Source organism: Vicugna pacos, chromosome 27 (assembly GCF_048564905.1).
Source record: "Vicugna pacos chromosome 27, VicPac4, whole genome shotgun sequence".
NCBI lineage: Eukaryota > Metazoa > Chordata > Mammalia > Artiodactyla > Camelidae > Vicugna > Vicugna pacos.
In genome coordinates, this window is record NC_133013.1 from 23,742,110 (window position 1) to 23,764,597 (window position 22,488).

The 22,488-nt window shown below is 39.6% G+C and overlaps 1 protein-coding gene across 1 annotated transcript in view; it reads right to left on the reverse strand.

Annotated features, from left to right (window-relative positions):
* Positions 1-2,848: 2,848 nt before the first annotated feature.
* Positions 2,849-22,488, reverse strand: part of ETFA (electron transfer flavoprotein subunit alpha) — a 62,167-nt gene continuing 42,527 nt past the window's right edge. Inside the window, exons 10-12 of the mRNA XM_015243143.3 lie at positions 16,779-16,844; positions 10,101-10,181; positions 2,849-3,156 (exon numbers count right to left, since the gene is read on the reverse strand). Of these exons, the coding sequence (XP_015098629.1) occupies positions 3,118-3,156; positions 10,101-10,181; positions 16,779-16,844 (186 nt within the window). The 3' untranslated portion in view covers positions 2,849-3,117. The remainder of the gene's footprint in view (positions 3,157-10,100; positions 10,182-16,778; positions 16,845-22,488) is intronic.

Genomic DNA, 22,488 nt, shown 5'->3' on the forward strand with positions numbered 1-22,488 from the left:
GCCACAACTGTCCACCACCCTAAACCCCCTTCCTGAGCCTGTGTTTCCGCCTGTCCCTGCCTCAGGCATCTGTGTGAGCTCTGATCTGTTTCCTCTTCTGCCCCACATGCTAATGTGAACACCCCCACTCCCGCCACAGAGGAACGGCCACATCTGGCCACTGAGGGAGCCCTCCCTGGGTATCCTGTTCATGCTGACTATGTGCTCTCTGCTTTTCTAATCAGTTCTCTCTCATCTCATCTTCCTTGGTGGCTGCAAAACCTTGAGGGCAGGGGCTGTGCCTCCAACAGCCTGTATTCTCAGAGCCCAGTGGGAAGCTCTTCTCCCTGTCAGGGCCACAAGCTGCTTCAGGGCAGTGCTGGGCCAGTCTTCTAGATGTTTGCTCCAAAGTCCCACACAACACAGCTGGTAGGTGAGCCAGGGAACATGCCCTGAGATACCAGGGGGCCAGGGGAAAGCTGGATTCTGCGCTTTCTCAGCTACCGGAAAGCTGAGACCAGGGCCCTCACCGGGCCTCAGTCCATATGTAGTATTAAGGAGGTCGTGGGGTTGAACTAAATGACCTCCAGGACCTATCCAGCTCCATCAAGGCTGCCTTTCCACATGCTTGTAATTCTGCCCTCTCAGGGACTTGGTGTTCTGCCAAACTAACCAAATTCCCAGGTCTGCTTGAGGTTAACCAAAGGCCTCAAAAAACTAGGGAGAAAGGCAGGAGGCATACAAGCACCACCCCCACCCAAGAAAGCTGCTCCTCACACCTTTCCCCGCACGGCTTCCAGAGCTGCGGCTCGGAGGCAAGCCCCCCCCCGGGCAATCATCTGGAACTGACAGACTGGTTTCCAAGAAACCGTAAGGATAAAAAGGGCACATCAAATTGTACCTTCTGGCATATATGAAAGTTTTAACAATCTGCCCCACCTCACACAAACTGTCTTTTAAAGGTAAACTTTAAGTGGGCAGTTAGAGGGGCTTCTGAGTTGAATGAATTAATAAATTCCTACTGGAGAGACAACCCAGAGCCCCAACTCTCCTCCACTAGGACCCTGGGTGTGCGCCCCGCCCAGCCGGCCCCCAGCCCAGAGCCCTTTACCTGAGGTTGCTGCGCGAGTCTCCACTCCTTGAGCTGAGGTGAGGCGGAGGCACATACTGGTGAAGCCACCGCTCTGAAGCCAGACTTCCTGGTTTCAAATCCTGGCTCTCATTTATAAGCTGTCTGAATTTGGGCAAGTTATGTAACTTCTCTGTGCCTTAGCTTCCTCATCTGTAAAATAGGGATAATAATAGCATCTATCTCATAAGGTTTGTGAGGACGGAAGGGGTTTAATATGTGTAAAGTGTTAGAATGGTGCCTGATGTACAGCAATGCCATTATCGTGGTGATGAGTTGTACCCAGTAAACTTTAAGTGAACAGCTGCTTGGAGCTGGGGCAGGGCAGTCATGATAGGAGGGAGTCAAACGGGAGAAAGACCAGCAAGTTCAACCCTGAGGCTAGGAACCAGAGGCACTGCCTGGGGCGGTCCTCCTTGAGCCAGCACACGCAGTCCTGGGGGTGCCTCTGCAGCTGTCACCTTTGCTGTGTCTCCTGTCCCCACCTGTACTGTCCAACAAGGCTGAGGGATTAATGGCCCTAAGCAAGGTTAGCTCCCTTGAGAAAAGACCCAAAGACAGCAACAAGATACGGAATTACTTTTGGGAGGGTGATTCAAACCATATGACCCCAGACAAGTCACTCTGCCTTCCTGACGTCTTCTCTGTGCCTCAGTATCCCTATCTGTACAACAAGAGGGCTGAGTTGGATGACCGCTCGGCTCTGCGTTCTAGGATTCTATGGTTCTAACACGGACATCACTTTGCTGCTCTCTCACCCCATTGAAAGAAGGTTGAAACGCCAGTAACATTTAACTTCTACAAGTGTTTCACAGCAAGTGATTAAGACACACATCAAAAAGGGTTCAACTAGTCAGGCCCAGGCTGGTCACACAAAGCGGCCACCTAGTCCCTCCATCCCCTCCCCTTCTGCGTCACTGTCACTCCCCATCTCCGCCCTGCCGTTTTCCTTGACCTATTAAGTACTACCCCGTCCACAGAGCGCCTTCAGGGTGGCAGTTCTCTCCATTCAACTTGCCTGCTGACTCTCGGCCTTTCTCTGACCCCAACACCTGCCCACACCTTCCTGCAGGCCTGGCCAAAGCCTCAGCAGCTTCTGGCCCCTTGTGACACCCTCAGCCTCAGCTGTGCTCAGGGCAGCAGAGGGAGCGTGCCAGAGCTAACCACACATGTAGCCGACTTGCATGCCTGCCTGCTTTCTAGGACAGCCAAAGAGCCACCAGGAAGGCAAACGAGAAGCCAGAGCATTCTCTGGGCAGGATTTTAAATGTTTACAATAATATCAAATTATCTGTTAGAATAAGAAGCCACACTGTCTCAAAGCAGCTCCTCCACTTCCCTCTTTTTTACAGACATGAAGTCCTAGAAGCTGACAAAACCTTAAAATGAAATGGAAAATTAAATCTAACTTAAGCCAACTATGTTACACACTCAGCAGGCTCCGGTTTAAGTCAGGTCCACTTCTGTCACATCAGCTCTGGTTTTCTGAAGACTGGAGCGTATTTACGATAATACTCACGCTTCGTGGCCGCGCTTTTTTAACTCTAAATTTTCCAGTCTAATTCCTTTCTCTCAACAACTACCTTACGTTGATTAGGCTGGTGGGAACATTCATGTTTACAATTTTGCCTTAAACACAGAGCCCTCTATGAACAAGACAGGCAAATAAAAAATATTAATTTTCACTTCTTAAAAAATTTTCTCTCTTCCTTTACAAAAAGATAGGCGTATTTCTGGTAATAGTTTTAAAGCTGTGGAAAGGCTTTATTACATATTTTATTACAGAATTAGAGAATTTCAAAAAATAATTGTTTGGAATCACAAACAGTTAAAAAGAAACATAATAATCATCCCATTAAAAAAAGCATTCTGGCTTCTGTTAGAACTTTTCCTCAAATTATGAAATGTAGCTCTCTATGCTTTCCGATGACTATTTATTAGCCATGGAATGTCTAGGATTTCAGCTGAATACTTTGATGTAATTTTCCTTCTTACGACACGGTCATGACTCATTTCTTCTTCAACAGCTCAGTCATCTCAGGAACTACCTGCAAATTAAAAAAAAAAGTAGTTAAGCAACTTGAGCCTTTACTGTCACACAGCCACAGCCCCTTAAGGAGTACAAGGAGGCCCAAAGAAACGATGTGAATCACTACTGAAGCGCAAAGCAGCCCCCCTCCCCCCGGAAGTCCCTGTTCTCCCACGGTCTCTCCTCCCATCCAGGGGGAGACTACAAACCTTGGGAGGGAGAGACCACCTTAGACACAAACTGGCATGGCCGAAAGCCACTTACGGCCTAGGAGCCTTTTTGACACAACCACAAACCTCAGAAAGGCACCAGAGAAAACAGAAGTCTAATTTTTCTTGTCTGTGTTGAGAGTAACATATATTTTTTACTTCTGTGTGTTCCTGGCATTCTTCCTTCCCTTACTGCATTCCCGCTTTTCCTCCAAAGTCCACACCAGAGTCTCCTGCGTAGTCATGACTCCCGTCAACCTCCTCCAGGACCCGTTTTCTCACAGTTCCTTTGCTCACTCATCATTCAAGAGACACTGCAGTTGTTGCTCCTCAGCACATGCTACTGCCTTTCTGCACATAAAAATGAGCTGCATGCTGAACACTGCCTATCACCACCCTTTATTGAAGTCAAGGCCTTGTGCTAATGCAGTGGCCGGTCACAGTGAGGGAAACTGCCCGAGCTGGCTCCCACTTTAAAAAGGATTAATTACTAACTCTCAGTCTTGGCAGCTTAGTGGCTGCAACTGGAGCTTTCAGTGTGGAGCTGCTTTGTGACAGCCTGGACGACAGAGAGCGATTCGTGGGGACTGTAGGGGAACGTCACACAGAGCTCCCCCTCGGCCCAGCTGAGCCACTCATGTAAAATATCAATTACCCAGTCTTCCAAGGGGCTGTCGACTGCCCCAGCTCACAAAGATCCCAGTTGAACTCGCCACCGATGAATATAGCCTCTCAATTATTTAAGAGAGCTACATTTCCATTAGGTGGAAATAATGTGTTCGTACAAAATTTATTAAGGAAATTGTCGACATGTTGTTTCTTCCGAATGTCACTTTGTCTCCAGCCTATTAAAAGGCCCATGTTTACCACAGAGCCAGCAGGCATTAGCTCAGGGGCAGCATTAAGTGCTGGCACCACTTCTCCCAGCATTCCTCTGTGGAGGGACCATGAGCTTATGCCAGTCATACAGATGACATGCTAAATGAGCCTCATGTGGGACCTACGTGTTTCACGAAAAATAGGCTAGAGCCCAACTTATTTTAAATAAAATATTAATCTGGTTTAGGACACACAGTTTTTAAAAACCTGACAGCATGTCCCCCTGCCACACTCCACAGAAAAGGGTTGCAGGCTTTTTTTCCTCTGCATCCTGTATATCCTTTTTTTATTAGATCAACCTCAGACTTTCCTAGCAGACCACACAATGCCTTGGTTAGGGAAAAGAACATGCCAACTCAGTTTACTGGGTCTGATGGCCTGAGCACACTGAAAGATCTGAATTCCTATTTTCATTCTATTTTAGATACCGCAGAGGCAGTTCCCTTTCAGTAAGACAAAATGAGAGTGAATTTATGTTTAAAATAAGACAATCTAGGGGGAGGGTATAGCTCAGTGGTGGAGCATGTGCTTAGCATGCACAAGGTCCTGGGTTCAATCCCCAGTACCTCCATTTAAATAAATAAATAAACCTAATTACCTACCCTCCCCCCACCAAAAAAAAAAAAGATAATCTACTGATAAAAGTCACAATACAATGATATTTCACTCATTTACTTAGTCTTTCCTCAGGATAAGCACTATAGGAGACAGAGAAGTTCGGGCCTGACTCCTGGCCATGGGGAGTTCCAACCAATATTTGGAGAGAACAGAGAGAGGCCTATGAACCATCCAATCAGAAATGTGCTCATCTTGTACTGTAAACAGAAGAGGATGAAAAGAATGGCACTAACTGTTCCAAATTCAGGAGTTCTGAGTAAAGTGAGACTGGTGCAGACTAGGAAAAATCAGAACATTAACACGGAGAAGGAAACGATTCCAGGCAAAAAACAAGGAGGCAGACAGAGATAAACTCTGCAGGTTCCGGAGACAGTAAAGGGATTAGAATGACTCTAGTGAAGAGCATGCTGGGGAGAGGTGAAGAAAGGTTTAAAAAGACAGGAGGTATGCCAAGTCTAATCAATGGGAACAAAATAGTCTCTCCAACAGAGATGGTGCTGGGACAACTCGGTATCCACATGCAGAAGAATAATGCTGGACCCTCACCTCACACCATCTGTAAAAATTAATTCAAAATAGATCAACAACCTAATTATAAGAGCTAAAACCATAAAACTATTAGAAGAAAACATAGGAGTACATCATCATGACCCTGGATCATGACAATGGATTCTTAGATATAACATCCAAAATATAAGTGACAAAAGAAAAAAAAAAGATGAACTAGACTTCATCAAAATGAAAAACTTTTGTGCATCAAAGGATGTTATCAAGCAAATGAAAAGACAATCTACAAAATGGGAGAAAATATTTAGAAATCATATGTTTGATAAAGGTTTCACATCCAGAATATATGAAGAACTCTTACAACTGAACAACAAAAAGACAAACCAATAAAAAAATGGACAAAGGACTTTGATAAACATTTTTCTAAAGAAGATAGACAAATGACCAATAGGCACACATGAAAAATGCTCAATATCATTAGTCATCAGGGAGATGCAAATCAAACCACAATAAGATACCATTTCATGGGGGAGAGTATAGCTCAGTGGTGGAGTGCCTGCCTAGCATGCACAAGGTCTTGGATTCAATCCCGGTATCTCTGTCAAATAATAAATAAATAAATAAAAAACCTAATTACCTACTCCCGCCAAAAAAAAAAAAAATACCATTTCATGAACATTAGGATGGCTATGATAAAAGACTGCCACTACTGTTTGGACTAACACATAATATTTACCTCCTTGGTTAAATACATTTCTGGGTATTCTTTTTGTTGTGATTGTAAATGGGATTGTTTTCTTAATTCCTCTTTCTGTTAATATATTGGTAACATATTGAACTGCAACAGATTTTTGTATGTTGATTTTGCACCCTGAAACTTTATTCATTTTATTATTTCTAATAGTTTTTTGGTGGTGTCTTTAGGTTTTTTTTTTAATATAAAATCATGTCATCCACAAATAGTGACACTTTTACTTCTTCCTTTCCAATTTGGATGCCTTTCCTTTCTTTTTCTTACCTAATTGCTCTGGCTAAGATTTCTAATACTGTTTGAATAAGAGTAGTCAGAGTGGGCATCCTTATCTTGATCCTGATTTTAGAAGGATAGTTTTGAGTTTTTCACCATTGAGTATGATGTTAGTGGGTTTGCCATATGTTACCTTTATTATTTTGAAGTACATTTCATCTATACCCACTTTATTGAAAGCTTTTATCATAAATGAATGTTGAATCTTATCAAGTGCTTTTTTTGCATCTACTTTTTAGCCTTCATCTTGTTAATGTTATATATCACATTAATTGATTTGTAGTTGTTGAACCATCCTTGCATTCCTGGCATTCTAGCTAAAGGCAAATAAACAGTTACCATCATGGAACTGGCAGAAAAACGGATATACAGATCAATGGCAGTGAACAGAGAGCCCAGAAATAAACCCACACATATATGGAAAATTAATTTACAATGAAGGAGCAAAGGACATACAACGGAGAAAGAACAGTCTATTCAATAAATGGTGTTGGGAAAAATGGACAGTCACATGCAAAGAAATGAAACTAGACCACACCATACACAAAAATCAACTCAAAGTAGATCAAAGACATGAATGTAAGACCTAAAACCATGAAAGTACTAGAAGAAAACATAGGCAGTATGCTCCTTGACATTGGTCTTAGCAATATCTTTCCATATGTACCTCCTGAGGCAAGGGAAACAAAAGCAAAAATAAACAAATGGCAAACTAAAAAGCTTCTGCACAGCAAAGGAAATCTAGATGAAAAGAAAACCTATCATAAAGGAGAAGATATCTGCAAATCAGCAAATCATATATCCAACAAGGGGTTAACATCCAAAAAATATATAAAGAACTCATAGACCTCAGTAAAAAAAAAAAAAAAAAAAATCCTGATTAAAAAATGGCCAGAGGAGCTGAAAAGACATTTTCCCAATGAAGACACAGATGGCCAAGAGGCACATGGAAAAATGTTCAACATCACTAATTATTAGGCACTTGCAAATCAAAACCACAATGAGATATCTCACGTCTCTTAGAATGGCTATTACCAAAAACCCAAGAAATAGCAAGTGTTGGTAAGAATGTGGAGAAAAGGAAACCCTCATGCACTGTTGGTAGGAATATAAATTTGTACAGCCATTATGGAAAACAGTATGGGGAGTCCTGAAAAAGAACAGAACAGAACTACCACATGAACTAGCTATCCCACTCCTGGGTATTTATCCAAAGAATATAAAAACACTAACTTGAAAGGATATATGGGGACCCCTAGGATCATCGTGGCATATTTACAATAGCCAAGATAAGGAAACAACTTAAGTCGCCATCAGTGGATGAATGGATAAAGAAGATGTGGTGTGTATACACACACACACACAAACACACACACACACACACACAGAGGAATACTACTCAACCATAAGAAAGAATGGAATCTTGTCATTTGTGATGATATAGATGGACCTTGAGGGTATTATGCTAAGTGAAATAAATCAGAAGGAGAAAGATGATTTCATCCATATGTGGAATATAAAAAACAAAAAAGTAAATGAACACACCAAATAAAAACAAACATGTACAACTGGAGAACAGAGTAGTGGTTATCAGAGGGGAAGGGGCTGGGGGGAGGGTGCAATGGGTAAAGGAGATCAACTGTATGATGACAGGAAACTAAATTTCTGGTGATGAGCTCGCTGTAAGGTATATAAAAGTACAAACAGAATGTTATACACCTGAAACATACATAGTGTTATAAACCAGTGTTACCGCAATAAAAAATATTTAATTAAAAAAAAAAAGGTGGGTTTCTTAAAACACCGAAAATAAGTTGAGAATCTCAGGCTGGAGATCAGCTGACTACATGATTTTTGAGGTCCTTTTCCACTTTGACTGTCCTAGGATTCTCACTGAGATACCTCTTTGAGCACACATACACACACACACAAAATAAACATACACTCTCGTGTCAAACCTGGGAGCTGCCCTTAATACAAGAGTCACAATGTGTGGGACGCCACTGTGTCAATCATTGCTATGAAAATGTTCCTGCCCCAAGGCAGGTGTCCACTGTATGAAAATCACGAATTTCCAACTCTTCATTCCTGTATCAAGTAAGCCCTGTATGTGAGTTGCAACACACAGTACAGACAGAAAAACATACCTCAAAGTAAACAAAATTACCTATAAACTTACTCAAATACTCTCTTGAGGAAAAATGAAAGGCCAACTACAGTAGATGTCTGTTTGCGTATGTGTGAACATGATAACAAGGTTAGGGTTCGGAAAGTGCTGTATCTCACTGCAACTAAATGCTTATTATTACTTGAACAAAGTTATCCTTATAAAGAAATACGAAAAAATCTCTCTTTTTCAAACTAACTTTCCCTCCCACTGGGGTATTTTAGTGGTCCAATGACTGCCACTACTGTTTATTCTTACATAGCTGGGCCAGGTCACAGGAGCAGCTAACCTATCTAAACCCTAAATTTCAGATACACAACCCCAGGATCACAGAAGAGGGGCTGTATTCTTCCCATGCAAGATTGAGGCTATTTTGTGAGGGGGTTCCCAGGGGAAGGATGCCCTATGCTGATTCAGGCCAACAGCCCGAATCTAGTCTCTGCACACAATCTGGGCCATTACTGAGTACTTACTGAGCATTTGAAGGGTCCATCCTTCAGTGAGCATGAACATACACTTCAAAGTGCAGATGTGCTCTCAAGTGCACTCATTAGTTTATCCGGATCAGATACAGTGCTGGTGAAACCATGGTAAAGGGGCTATCCTCTTGCTGGGAAGACCACCCTTGGCTCTGTTCTCAGGCTGCAGCCTCTCCATTAAGGCCCACAGCAGCTTGTTATAGTTCTGTGGGAGGGGTTCCTCACTCTAACAAATCCAGGGTTGAATGCTACTTTCTGAGCCTCAATTCCTGCATGAGTGATTTCTGCACAAGGTAACCTGGAAGCTCGTAGACAGGTCCTCAGGGACAAAAAGAGGCCAGGCTCTGCAAAGCTTTGACCTTTAAATGTGCCAAATGAGTATCAGGTGCTCAACAATATCACTAAAATAATTTCTCTCATGGGGAGGGCAAATACAGGGGTGGTCAGCACGGCAGGAAGAACACTCAAAAAAGTGAAGAGTATGAGGAGGGGGAAATAAGTGTTCTTTCCTACACTTGTCACTGTAAGGAAGGCCTTTAACTGTCAAACACAGCAAGCAGAACATACTTGTTGAGTCAGATAAGGTGGACTTGAGTGCCCACTTATCCCATGAAAAGCTATAGTGTCATTGGTAAATCTCTGAAGGAGGGGATTTGATGTCAATTTCTTTAAGGTACCTGCCAAATATGATTCCAGGTTATAATTACTTAAGTCATTTCAAATCATGTCTAATTTAGCAAATGAGATGCCAAGAGCCATGTGGATTTTTGGTAGACAGTACAGACTTCTTAAAGGGAAAGTTATAATGCTCTATATAAACATCATGTATTAATCAGGACAACTCACTTTAAGTAGTTCAAAATTGTGCAAATATATTACGTATACATATACAGACAGACACACAATACACACACAGTGTTTTCCTGAAATAGCTTCGTCCATGATCAACTCCTAGAGGTTCTTTTTTTTTTAACATTTTTTTATTGATTTATAATCATTTTACAATGTTGTGTCAAATTCCTAGAGGTTCTTAGAAGACAATCTGGATAACAGCCATCACTCTGAAGGCCACCTTACCTTAAATAAATCTGCAACTATTCCATAATCAGCCACTTGAAAAATTGGAGCTTCTGGGTCTTTGTTAATAGCCACAATTGTCTGTGAAACAAAAACAAAGAGTTTGGCCTTTATTAAGAAAACATATCACACAGATTGATGGTTCTATTCTACCTTCCCTAACAACAAATTTATATTCTTAAAAACGTCTACTAAATAAGATGAGTTTGATTTGTTTGTGCCAATATTGTAAATTTAGAAATTTCTGGGTTGGAACATAGCAAAATTATATTCCACACCCCCCCCACCATTGCAATATTAAAAAGTGTTTTAAATCATTATTTTCTTTAAGGTCTTTTTTGACTTACAAAAAAATGTTTTATACAAGTAACAAATCAGAGGAGAGGATTCTGGGAAGATGGCCAAGTAGGAAGCATCAGGAATCTGTCTCCCCACCTACACGACAACTGAACTGGCAAAATCTTTCTAATGTCACCATTTTAGAACCCTGGAGTCTCTTAAAGGTTTGTAACTTCCAGGGGAAGACCTGCACAGTAAACTGCAGCTCTTAGCCCAATAGTTGCTATGCATCCCCCACACCGAGCCCTGGTGGCAGGCACCTGTGCACATGTTCCTGGAGCAACTTGCACAGAGCTTAGAGGACCCAGTCCTCCAAACATTGGAGATCTGTGCTCTGATCACAGAATGCTGCTCCTCATCACAAAGATGCCAAGAGGAGGATGGCTATTGCTGTTGCACCTCCTCCATTGTTCATGCCCTTCCTCCTCCAGTCAAAGTTATTTCCAGGGGATTTAAAGAGTCAATGCACTCTTTCTGTCCCGACTTCATTTTCCTCTTTTCCCCCTTTTGGGACCCACACACTAAAGAGTAGGACACTCAAAAGAAACTGCGTACATGGGTGAAACTACAAAGTGACCACACATGACCAGGAAAAGGGACAGGCTCAGAAAAGACCTAAGAAGACCTGAAGTTTATTCTTCAAGTTAATCCCTGCCACAGAGACAGCCTATAACAAAAAAACAAAAACAGAAACAAAAACAAAAAAAAAACAAAAATGCCACCAAAATAAACAAAAACAATAGCAACCCTCCACCCCTGCCGCAGCACAATCTGGGGAAAGAGGAGAATCTAATTTCCACAGATACCACATAATTAGATTCAAATGTCTAGTTTTCAACAAAAAAATTCACAAGACATATAAAGAAACAGGAAAGTATGTCTCACTCAAAGGAAAAAAATCAACAGAAACTATCCCTGAAAAAGACCTGATGGAAGATCTACTAGACAAAGACTTTAAAATAACCATCTTAAAAGATGCTAAAAGAATAAATGGAAGATATGGAGAAAGTCAAGAAAACTATGTATGAACCAGATGGAAATATAAAGAGACAGAAAACCTAAAAAGAAACCAAAAAGAAATTCTGGAGCTGAAAAATACAAAAACTGAAATAAAAAACTCACTAGAGGAACCCAAAGGCAGATTTGATCAGGCAGAAGAATCAATCTGAAGATAGGACAATGGAAATTACCAAGTCTGAAGAACAGAAAGAAAAATGATTTAAGAAAAGTGAACATAGCCTAAAGGGCCTATGGGCCACTATCAAGCAGACCAAAATACTTACGGTGGGAGTCCCAGAAGGAGAAGAGAAAGAATATTTAAAGAAATAATGGCTGAAAACTTCCCAAATCTGATGAAAGACACAAATACAAATACCCAAGAAGCTCAGCAAACTTCAAGTAAGATGAGCTCAAAGAGACCCACATCTGAGACACATTATAATCAAACTTTCAAAAGCCAAAGGTAAAGAGAGAATTTTTAAAACAGGAAGAGAGAATTGACTTATTACATACAAGGGATCCTCAATAAGATTACTGGTAGATTTCACACCAGAAACTTTGGAGGCCAAAAGGCAGTGAGCTGATATATTCAAAGTGCTGAAAGAAAAGAAAAAAACTGTTGATCAATAATTCTACATCCATCAAAATGTCCTTCCAATGACTTTTACAGAAACTGAAAAACCCATCCTGAAATTCTTATGCACTCTCAAGGGACCCAAAATAGGACATACAGACCAATGGAATAGAAGAGAGAGCCCAGATATAAACCCTCACATACATGGTTGAATGATTTTTGACAAGGGTATCAAGATCATTCAATGGGGAAAGGATAGCCTTTTCAGAAAAATGGCGTTGGGAAAGCCGAATATATACATATAAAAGAATGAAGATGGCCTCTTACCTAACATCATATAGAAAAACTAACTCAAAATGGATCAAAGATTTGAACACTATATCTAAAACTATAAAATCTCGGATGAAAAACATAGGGTAAAAGTTGCATGATGTTGGTTATGGCAATGATTTATTGGATATTATATCAAAGGCACAGGCAATAAAAGAAAAAACAAACTGAACTTAATGGAAATTTTAAAAATTTGTGGATCAAAAAAGCACTATAACAGAGTAGAAAGGTAAACCAGAGAATGGGAGAAAATATTTGCAAATAATATAATTGATAAGGGATTAATATACAAAGTACATTAGAAAAAAAAAAACTAGTTGGGAGGGAATAGCTCAAGTGGTACAATGCATGCTTAGCATGTGTGAGGCCCTGGGTTCCATCCCCAGTACCTCTATCAAAAACAAACAAACAAACAAACAAACCTAAATATCCATCTCCCCCCCCAAAACTACTAAACTCAACAACAAAAAACAACCTGATTCAAGAACTGGATGAATGACCTGAATAGCCACTTTTCCAAAGAAGATACACAAATGGTCAATAAGCACATGAAAAAAGGCACAACATCACTGATCACTTGGGAAATGCAAATCAAAACTACAATGAGATAACACCTCATACCCATTAGGATCGCTACTATCAAAAAAAAAAGACAACAAGTGTTGATGAGGGTGTGGAAAAACAGAAACCTTTGTGTATTGTTGGTGGGAATGTAAAACGGTACAGCTGCTGTGGGAAATGTTATGATGGTTCCTCAAAAAATTAAAAACAGAATTACCCTATGATCCATCAATTTCACTTCTGGATATATACCCAAAAGAATTGCAAATAGGATCTTAAAAACATATCTGTACACCCATGTTCACAGCAGCATTACTCACAATAGATAAAAATGGAAAGCAACCCATGTCCATCAATGGATAAATAGATAAACAAAATGTGTTATATATATTAAATGAAATATTATTCAGCCTAAACATGAAGGAAATTCTGACATACGCTACAATATGGATAAACCCTAAGGACATTATGCTAAGTGAAATAAGCCAGTCACAAAAAGACTAATACTGTATGATTCTACTTATATGAGGTATTTAGAATAGTACAAAGCACAGAGAAAGAAGTAGAACTGTGACTGCCAGGATCTGGAGAGTGCAGGGGGAGAGACTGGGAAATTATTGCTTAATGGGTATAGAGTTTCAGTTTCACAAGATAAAAAGAGTTCTGGAGATGGACAGTGGTGATGGATGCACACCATTATGAATGTATTTACCACCACTGATAATGCGTACACGATGCTTAATTACACACTTAAAAATGGTTAAGATACTAAATTTTATGTTATGTGTATTTTACCACACAAAAATAAAATTTTAAGTGCAGTGTACTAAAAAAGTTGATTTTCTATATATAAATTATACCTCAATAATGTGACTTAAACGAATCAAATATAACTGGAAAGTTATGCAGGTCATCGAAAATTTTTAGATACACTAAATAAAAACCATGGATGAAAAATTAAGTAACTTATTTTACATTTGGTGTGCTTCATCCAATAAGATAGTTCTATTAGAAGTCTACTTTATCAAATCATCAGGAGACATATTATGATTATAGTCAATCCCCAGCTTATTTCACTTATAATTAATGTTTTCTAAATCCTATTAATAATAAATAAATTTAAAGTTATGAATATAAATGTTAGATTTCAACTTTAAAAAATAACAAATCCATACCCCAATTCACAGCCTAAATAGCTCAGATTATATATCCTCCACATACTACATTCCATTTAGTATTTTTAAATTATTTTCCTGGGTCTCCTGTTAGAATACAAAGGTTAACTATCTAGTCAGCCTGTTAGTAAAGATGAACTTTAAAAAGTTTAAGTCCTGATATACGCAGAAAATAAATGTAATAAAACAAAATTACTACATGTCCTACAAAAGCTACCAAAAGTTCCTTTTATTACCTATAAAAATTTTAAATGTAAAAGGTTATAAAGACAGATCAGGAACAGATTAAGGAGAAACAGTCACTAAAAAGGGTGCTGGGTTTACCATTATTCTATTAACAACAGATTTATTTATATACTTCAAACAGTTTGGTATTCCCCATACATGCTCTTAACACCATTGCAATTAATGTAAAATTAAGAGTTTTGACTCTATCATAGTGTTATTTTAATAGACAGATTATAATAATTCAAGTCTCTGAAAGCAAAATTAAGTTTCTCCTGCTTATTACTCTATCTCATGAAAACAGGTGGAACACATTTTTAAAGTATTTTGATACAGTCTGACTTAAAATGTAGGCTACATGACATATGCTTAATTTCCCTAGAGTGGCCTCGAGGAGCCCCTCAAAGAGATAGGCAGAATATACCAGAATATCTGAGACTGGAGTACAGTGTAGTCCAGGTAACTATCAATCCAGAGTAACATGCCATATATATTAAAGTGTGGTCAGAGACAATAAACGATGGTTTCAATATGAGCTTCAAATCCAAAGTCACAAGGACAAACATTTTGAATCATAGGCATTGATTTGCATCGAGGTGTTTCTCTTCTGGGAATATGTAGCCTGCTTCACAGCTACCAGCAGAGATTTATTTAATTAACGATGGTTAATGATTTTCCTGGAGGCCACCTAGTCAAACATCTGACAGTTTAATCATCTGAAAGCTTTTTCATCCTACCATATAAAAGTTATTTTTAAAGAAAGAGCACATAATTGTGGGAAAGGAACCACTAAAGTATTTAAGAAATACTAAAATATTTAAAGTATTTGGGCTGGTTACATATTTTCAGATTATAAAAAGAATATTCCTGAAGTATCCACTGTAAATAACTATGATAAAATCTTGCTTGCAATCTAGAGCCCTTTTAATACGTCCTTATAAATTCACACCCTTCCTACCTTACAGATCTTTTAAAGCACAGATTGCATTCAACCATATTAATATGTGTATGGTTCAATTAAATTTCATATTCTTTCAACTATACCACAATGCCAATTAAAACTGCAGCTTATATGTAATGCAACTATCAGATTTCAACCAACCACTCGAATGTTCCTATTTTAGATTAACCAAAATTGCCCCGAGACTCTTGTGTCTCCCACTCAAGACAGTGATGACAAGGATTATGTCTTTTTCATTTAAGCATCCCCAGCATCTAGTACAAAGTACGTGCTAAATAAATATTTGTTGACTGGATGGAGAGAAAAAGTCTTGGCTCAAGTTTATTCTTATGGGTTGCTCCCTAACGGTGGTCTCCTTACTTTAATGGTTCCCTTTTTGCTTTGACATACACTGACTAGTCCATCTCTCCCCCAATCCAGCCCTGCTGGCATGGAATGAGAACTTCCACCAGGATCATCTTGGCAAGTAGAGTCTTTTATTTTAGAGAAGCTGAATTCTAGATATGTCTGAACTGGCCCAGCTAAAAATATTTTTTAAGGTTGCTGGTGTTGGGAGTGATTTTTTCCCTTTAATGCAGTAATAACATTTCTCCCACTGGCACTGCTGTTTTCAGAACTCAGTGAAGAAACCTGCCATCCAACTGTGAAATCTGACTGATTTTGGGCCAATTCATTTAGAGGTTACAAGGAGGTAGTGCATGCATCTTTTCAAGTTAGAAGTTAAACCTGTTAAAAGTTTTATTACCTTTTATATCAAATTCCCATCGGAATGGATAAAAGCAGGAGTGTCAGAGGCATCTCTGACTTCATGAAGACTAAGTTCATAATTCAAACTGTGCATTGTTATGCATGAATTAACGTGTCATATTCTGAAATATATGTTCACGGGGTCATTACTTGCAGACAGTCCAAGTAGCAATAGCAAGCTAAAACCAAGTGTTTCCTCTATACACTGTACTGTTGACAATTACTGAGGTTTTAAGACAATCTATCCCAAAATGTGTCCGTCACGGTTCAGTAACAGCCCAAGCACAGGAGACCTGCTGATTTATGACGGTTGGGACTGTTAGGGGACTAGGGTGAAGCCGTCAGAAATTTAGGCATTAGAACCTCACAAACTAGTTAGATGTCAGAACATCATCACATTATTTTCACCCCACATTTACCATCCCCTGTCAGATCTGAAAGGTATCTGAGAGATCATCCTCCAACACAGCATTCGGCAGACAAAGAACCGAGGTACAAATAGGATGCATCACATGGTAAGTTGGGCAGTGAAGCTGGAATTCAGGTTCAAACCTTTTCCCACGACACAGCATTGCCTCGCCCACCCACTGGCAAATCTTTAGGCGGTATACAGTGGCTTATGCTTCTTCCAGTTCCTAGATTTGTGTTAATGTGAATGGTTCAACTACACACACTGTAACTACATGCAAACATAATAAGATGAAACTGAAATTTTAAAACATGAAAACTTTGCCTCTTAGCATCATTACTGTTGTGTAGTTTGTTACCTTGCTGTCTTTCATTCCTGCTAAATGTTGGATGGCTCCAGATATTCCTACGGCAATATAAAGTTCCTGGAACAAAAGACACCACACCGTTAATGTGCATTTCTCTATTACACCTTCCAAAGTATTCGCTACTAACAAGTCAAATCTTAAATCAGAGATATTTTAAATAAAATAGATGTAATCTATATTACTTAAATTATGCTTTCCTCCTTTCCTGATCTCCCTAACTCATAGCCCTCCTTTTCCTCTGAATAACTAACTACAGTAGTGGTGGTATAATAATAAATATGTGGATAATGAGAACTATTGGGCATTAACTGTGTGTCAATTGCTGTGCTAAGCATTTTACATCAACTGTTTCACTTAATCTCACAATTTCCTGTGAGGCAGCACTTTTTATCTGTGCTACTTACTTGGATATCACACTTCAACTAACCACTTGGTATGTATCCATTCACAATATACACACACTGCATATTAACATATAAACATATACACTTAATACATATTAAAACATTTCCTGACTTAGTTGTTTGCCTTCTCACGGATATTTGTTGAAACGATCATTAGGATATATTTATTACGCTTTATATTTAGAAAAACCAACAATACAAATCAGTCTTAAGAGGTTCTAAACACACACACAATCTCCTTAATAAAGAACAACGAATTCTCAGAGGCACAGACTGAACCTAACACGAGGGCCCACTGCACTGCAGTTCCTAAGCAGACGTTGACAACATTTGCACCTCATCCCCTCCACACTCTGCCCCCACTAACTACAAAGGGAATGACGACTGACTGCTGCTCTCTCTTCCTTTATCTGAAAATTTTAAAGTATCCATGTTTGAACATTAAAACTTATCATTGTGGAAAGCTGATTTAATACGTGTTTAATTAAAAGAGCTTAGCTGCTCTATTCTGTCTGCTAGGGATAATTAAAGCTTCAGCTGAAAAGTTTTTCCCACACATAAACTGAACTAGCAAGTCCTGGCTTGGGTAGTGGGTGCAGCTACCATGTAACCAGACAGACACTACAGCCCTGTCACGACCGACAGTGAAGTCTCTCCTCACTATGAATAATGCAGAAGGCTCTGTCACACTCAATTTTATTATAGGCAGCTACTTTAAAGTCAATGACAGTGTCAGGTGGTCCCATTTTGTTTTCTGCACTGCCACATAATCTAACAAGTGCTCACCCAAAAATAACAGAGTATTTCAACTAGGATCTGAGATTAATGTCTTTGCTACCAAATGCTATGATTTTTCATAACACCTACGTGTGTGTGGCCATATACAAGTCAATCCCCCCACCTTTCAGTTTCCCCAATTATAAACAGAGGAGGTACAGCCCCAGCATTGGAGCTTTTAGAAAGAGCTTCCCAGGATGCTCTAACGTACAGCTAGAGCTGAGAACCACTAAAACAGATGATCCTCAGCTCTTGTGCAGCTTGAAACCTGTAACTCTATCCAGCACATTGATGGTACATCCCAGGGTCTTATCTTTAAAGGCATAAAGTGTCCACTGCTTCTAGGGAGCAAGACACCTCTGTGTACCCTAGAAAAGGAAACAAACTAGTTCCCAGTGTGAGTTATCAGCTAAAAATGAACTGGGCTTATTTTTTGATTCAATTTGCTCTACAGTTACCATCAAAAGCCTGAAGATAAGAAACAGCAATTTGGCCTAAAGAGACTGAGTCTTAGGGTGGGAGGTATACTGTGGAAAGTAAAATGTATGGGTGAGGATAAAAAAATGCTCCAGAATTCTATCTTAAATGTATCAAATTTGTCAATTATGACCATCCTCAATTGGACAAGGCAATAAGGCCCGTCATTATCCTGTCTTATCAGACATGAACCCTCACATGAGTGGTAAACAAGCTTTTTTCTTTGAAAAAGCACCACTATTTTCCATTGAAGATTTTACAGGTAACACTAATTGATAATTTTAACATCATTTCAATTTCTGACTAGCATTTCTTTCATGAAAGAATACTTATTAAATTATTAACCAAAATATACTTACTAAATCCTACGTTCAGGAAAACCAGGCCAAAAAGTTCTACGAAAAGATTTTTAAAGCAAGTTGTTTAGATAGACACTTGTCTCACTAACCACCCTTCTAAGTATATTCTTAAAGCAAGTATTGGAAAGGATCAATAGCTCTGTAAGCGAGTCTTTCTGACATACATGTCTACATTAAAATTCAACAAGTCTTAAAAGCCTCTCCATTTGCATTATAAAATACCAATAAAAAATGCTGATTCACTCTGGCACTAAACGTCAACATAAATATGATATAAATGAAATTTGCTTTAAACCCCCGAGAAATGAATACCGTTGACTTTAACCATAAATGTCACTAAGGAAATGATACATTCTGGGCCAAATGAAACCAAAGGCAAGTTGTTCCAGGGTCATTCCCACCTTTCTGACCACTACAAATTGTCCAAATAGATCCACATGACCCACAGGACCTTGCTTTACTGTCTTGCAAACATGGTTCCCTAAATAAATATAAAAGCTTTGAAACAATAGACCAGAACAAGCCCTGAGATTTTGGCTGCTGTTCTGAGATCTGATTGCACTCTCAGGCAGGAAGAAAGGCTTTTCCTTCTTTTTTAAAAAACATGTACAGGCAATTAGACTAATATCATAGGATGCTTCCTCATGGTTCAGAAAGCATTTTTGTATTTCAATAATAATAATTAGTATGTACAAAATTCCCCACAGATGCTAATTTATGGAGCACTTTAGACACCACTTCACAACATAACAAGGCAATCCCCGTCCTGAGGCACTTTCCTTCTAAATCAGATAGTAAGTAAGATAATTTGGAGAGAAAATGAGAGATGTTGGAGGGGAGAACAGCAATTAAGGGTTCAAAAAGAGGTGGGATTAAAGAAAGGAACAGACACAGAGGAAGAAGGGGCAGTCCTGGAGAGAAACTCCTAGTAGCCTTAGCAAAGGGAGGAAATCTGGAAGAGAGCTGGTAGCAGTCTGGGCTGGTCACTGTGCAATTCAAGAATGGGACTGGTGGGAAGTAAAGCCGCTGCACGGTAAGAGAACTAGAGGTTATTCTGAAATACGAAGACGGGACAGCACCTACTTCAGCAGAAACAAGGACCAGCAGAAGAAACCACACATCCCTCTTCCTTTGCCAAAATCTTTTTTAAAAAAGACTACAGCTTAGATTCATCCGAAGAACTCAGAGGCAGACAGCTAAACTACTTCAGAGTGCGCTGAGACAGAAACAGAAGCAGGCATTGGAAACTGCTGCACCCAGTGCAGTTTACCGGGTTTCGCAGGAAGAGCATGTTACCGTGGTTACAGACCTAGGCTCTGGAGTCTCACTGCCCATGTTTACATCACAGGTCAGCCACCTGACAGACACGTGACCATAGGCCAATTTTTCAGCCTCTCTCTGCCTCAGCCTGCTCATCTGAACAAGTGGAGTTACAAGCAGCCCTACTTCATGGGGTTGCTGGGAGGTTTTAGTCCTTAGCATAGCATCTGGTTTCCCAAGACACTGCTGTGCCACTCATGAGTTGAGGTTTGCTCAAACACTGATTTTCTCAGCCCACTAGGTGGCCAGTGGGCTCCAGAGGTGGTCTCAGGACTACCACGTACAGCTGAGCAGGCTGCACACTGAACAACTCTGGAGGGAGGGATCATCCATATCATAGCCATTTTAGATCTGCATTTTTATTACAGTAATCTTCCAACAGATGGCAGTAAAGTAACTTGAGAAAGGGATACTTTTTCCCTAATTCATACAAGAGTTGCATGTACTAGGAGAAGGGCAGGGCAGCCAGAATCCCCTGTGCGCAAACACTGTCATTTTCTAAGGATTCCACAACAGGAAACAGTGAGAGGCACTGATTAACTACAGTTGTACTGTTATTGGACCTTGCAGACAATTCAAAGACAACTAACTGTCCTGTGTCCTCAAGAAGCCCAATCTAACAACATAGGTTAAGGTAAGATCATAAAAATCTGTAATCCAATACACACAAAAAAAAAGAAAGTGTGATAGAACTCTGGTCTCTCATGCAAACCCTTACTTTCTGTTCCTGCCACTGAGGAGCGGAAAGGCCTTTGGAAACAGAGAGCAGTCCAGGGGATGACAGTGCCTGTAGTCATCTCTATCCTTGCCAAGCAGAATTCCACTTCTGCATCCAGTCCCATCTGTTCCTGCTCCCTTAGTCCTTCAAACAAAACAAGCTTTTAAAAGCAGGTTCTATTGGTCCTAGTTTGATGACAAACCTGTATGTCTGAGAACAGAAAGACCAGAATAAAATCTTAATATTTCTACAGAAATCTAACCAACCTGTGGAATCAACATGGTCAGAGTATTCTCTGGTGGATGATTTGGGTTTTGGCTGCTTTCTTCAGAAAGTATGTACGAACATCACTCCTGAGGTACCCAAACCTTGTACAGGAAATCTGGAATTCCAAGAGGCATTTCTGAGTCCTACTCTTCAGAGGATTTTAGTGCAGGAGCTAAGGAGAAAGCTGTTTCTAACTTGCACACTGTGAGTTTTGCTTAATACTGTTAAATCCAAAAGAGATATACAAAATCATACGAGCCACATAATTTAACATTTTCTATTAGCCACATTAAATAAAGTAAAACAAAACAGGTGAAACTAATTTTAATAATATCTCAGTTCAGACTAGCCACATTTCAAGTGCCCAATAGCCACATGCAGCTCAATGGTTACAGTGCTGGACAGTACAGACCCAAGAGAATTTTAGAATAAGCTAAAGAGGAGCCTTACTGTAGGCTCTATGAGGAATCGTGGAATACTGTCTGATAGTAGGTCTCAAGATACAGTCACATCAGTCTCTGTGTCAGCTTTGCTTGTATTGGCTCAGAACAAGATTATTTATAGGTTATTCAAACTCTGAGAGAACCAAAAAGGAAAGTCAGCAGTGAGACAAAGCTGAAGCCTCGTATGAGAGGCAGCAAGATTAAACAAGAGAGCAGCCAAAAGACAGGCACAGATAGATGGCAAAAATCCGTCAATTTTCAGGTAGGGTGGACTAAAAGCAGACCAAAACTACTGGTCTAATGTAGTAAATTTATACTCTGAAAAGAAACTATCAAATTTCATTCTCTAGTAAGATTTTTTCCCTTAAAATTCTAGAAGGACCTGAAAAACTGACACTTCTCCAAAAAAAATACAGACATACCTTGGAGATTTTTGTGGGTTAGGTTCCAAACCACTGCAATAAAGCAGATATCGCAGTAAAGCTAGTGACAGGAATTTTCTGGTTTCCTAGTGCATACTGTATTGCTCAAAAATGCTAACCATCATCTGAGCCTTCAGTGAGTTGTAGTAATAACATCAAAGAACACTGATCACAGATTACCATAATAAATAAAATAAGATCAGAGAGAGATGGGCTCAGATCCTAACTCTCCCACTTAACTGTGCTCTGAGGCAAATTACATAACCTCTGAAAGGCTCAATCTCCTTAAGAGTAAAATGGAGATAATACCTGCAGCTGACAGGACTGTTGTGATTATTCAATACAATGCATGTGAAATAATCTAAATACGATAATTACTATCAATGCTATTGTTATTATTACTGAGTGGCCATTGAAACTTTAAACTCGAAGGCGTAAGACAGTCAACTACCATATAAATTCCATTTTAATCTACTTGAGTGGTTTATTACTATTTTAACAGTAATAATAACCA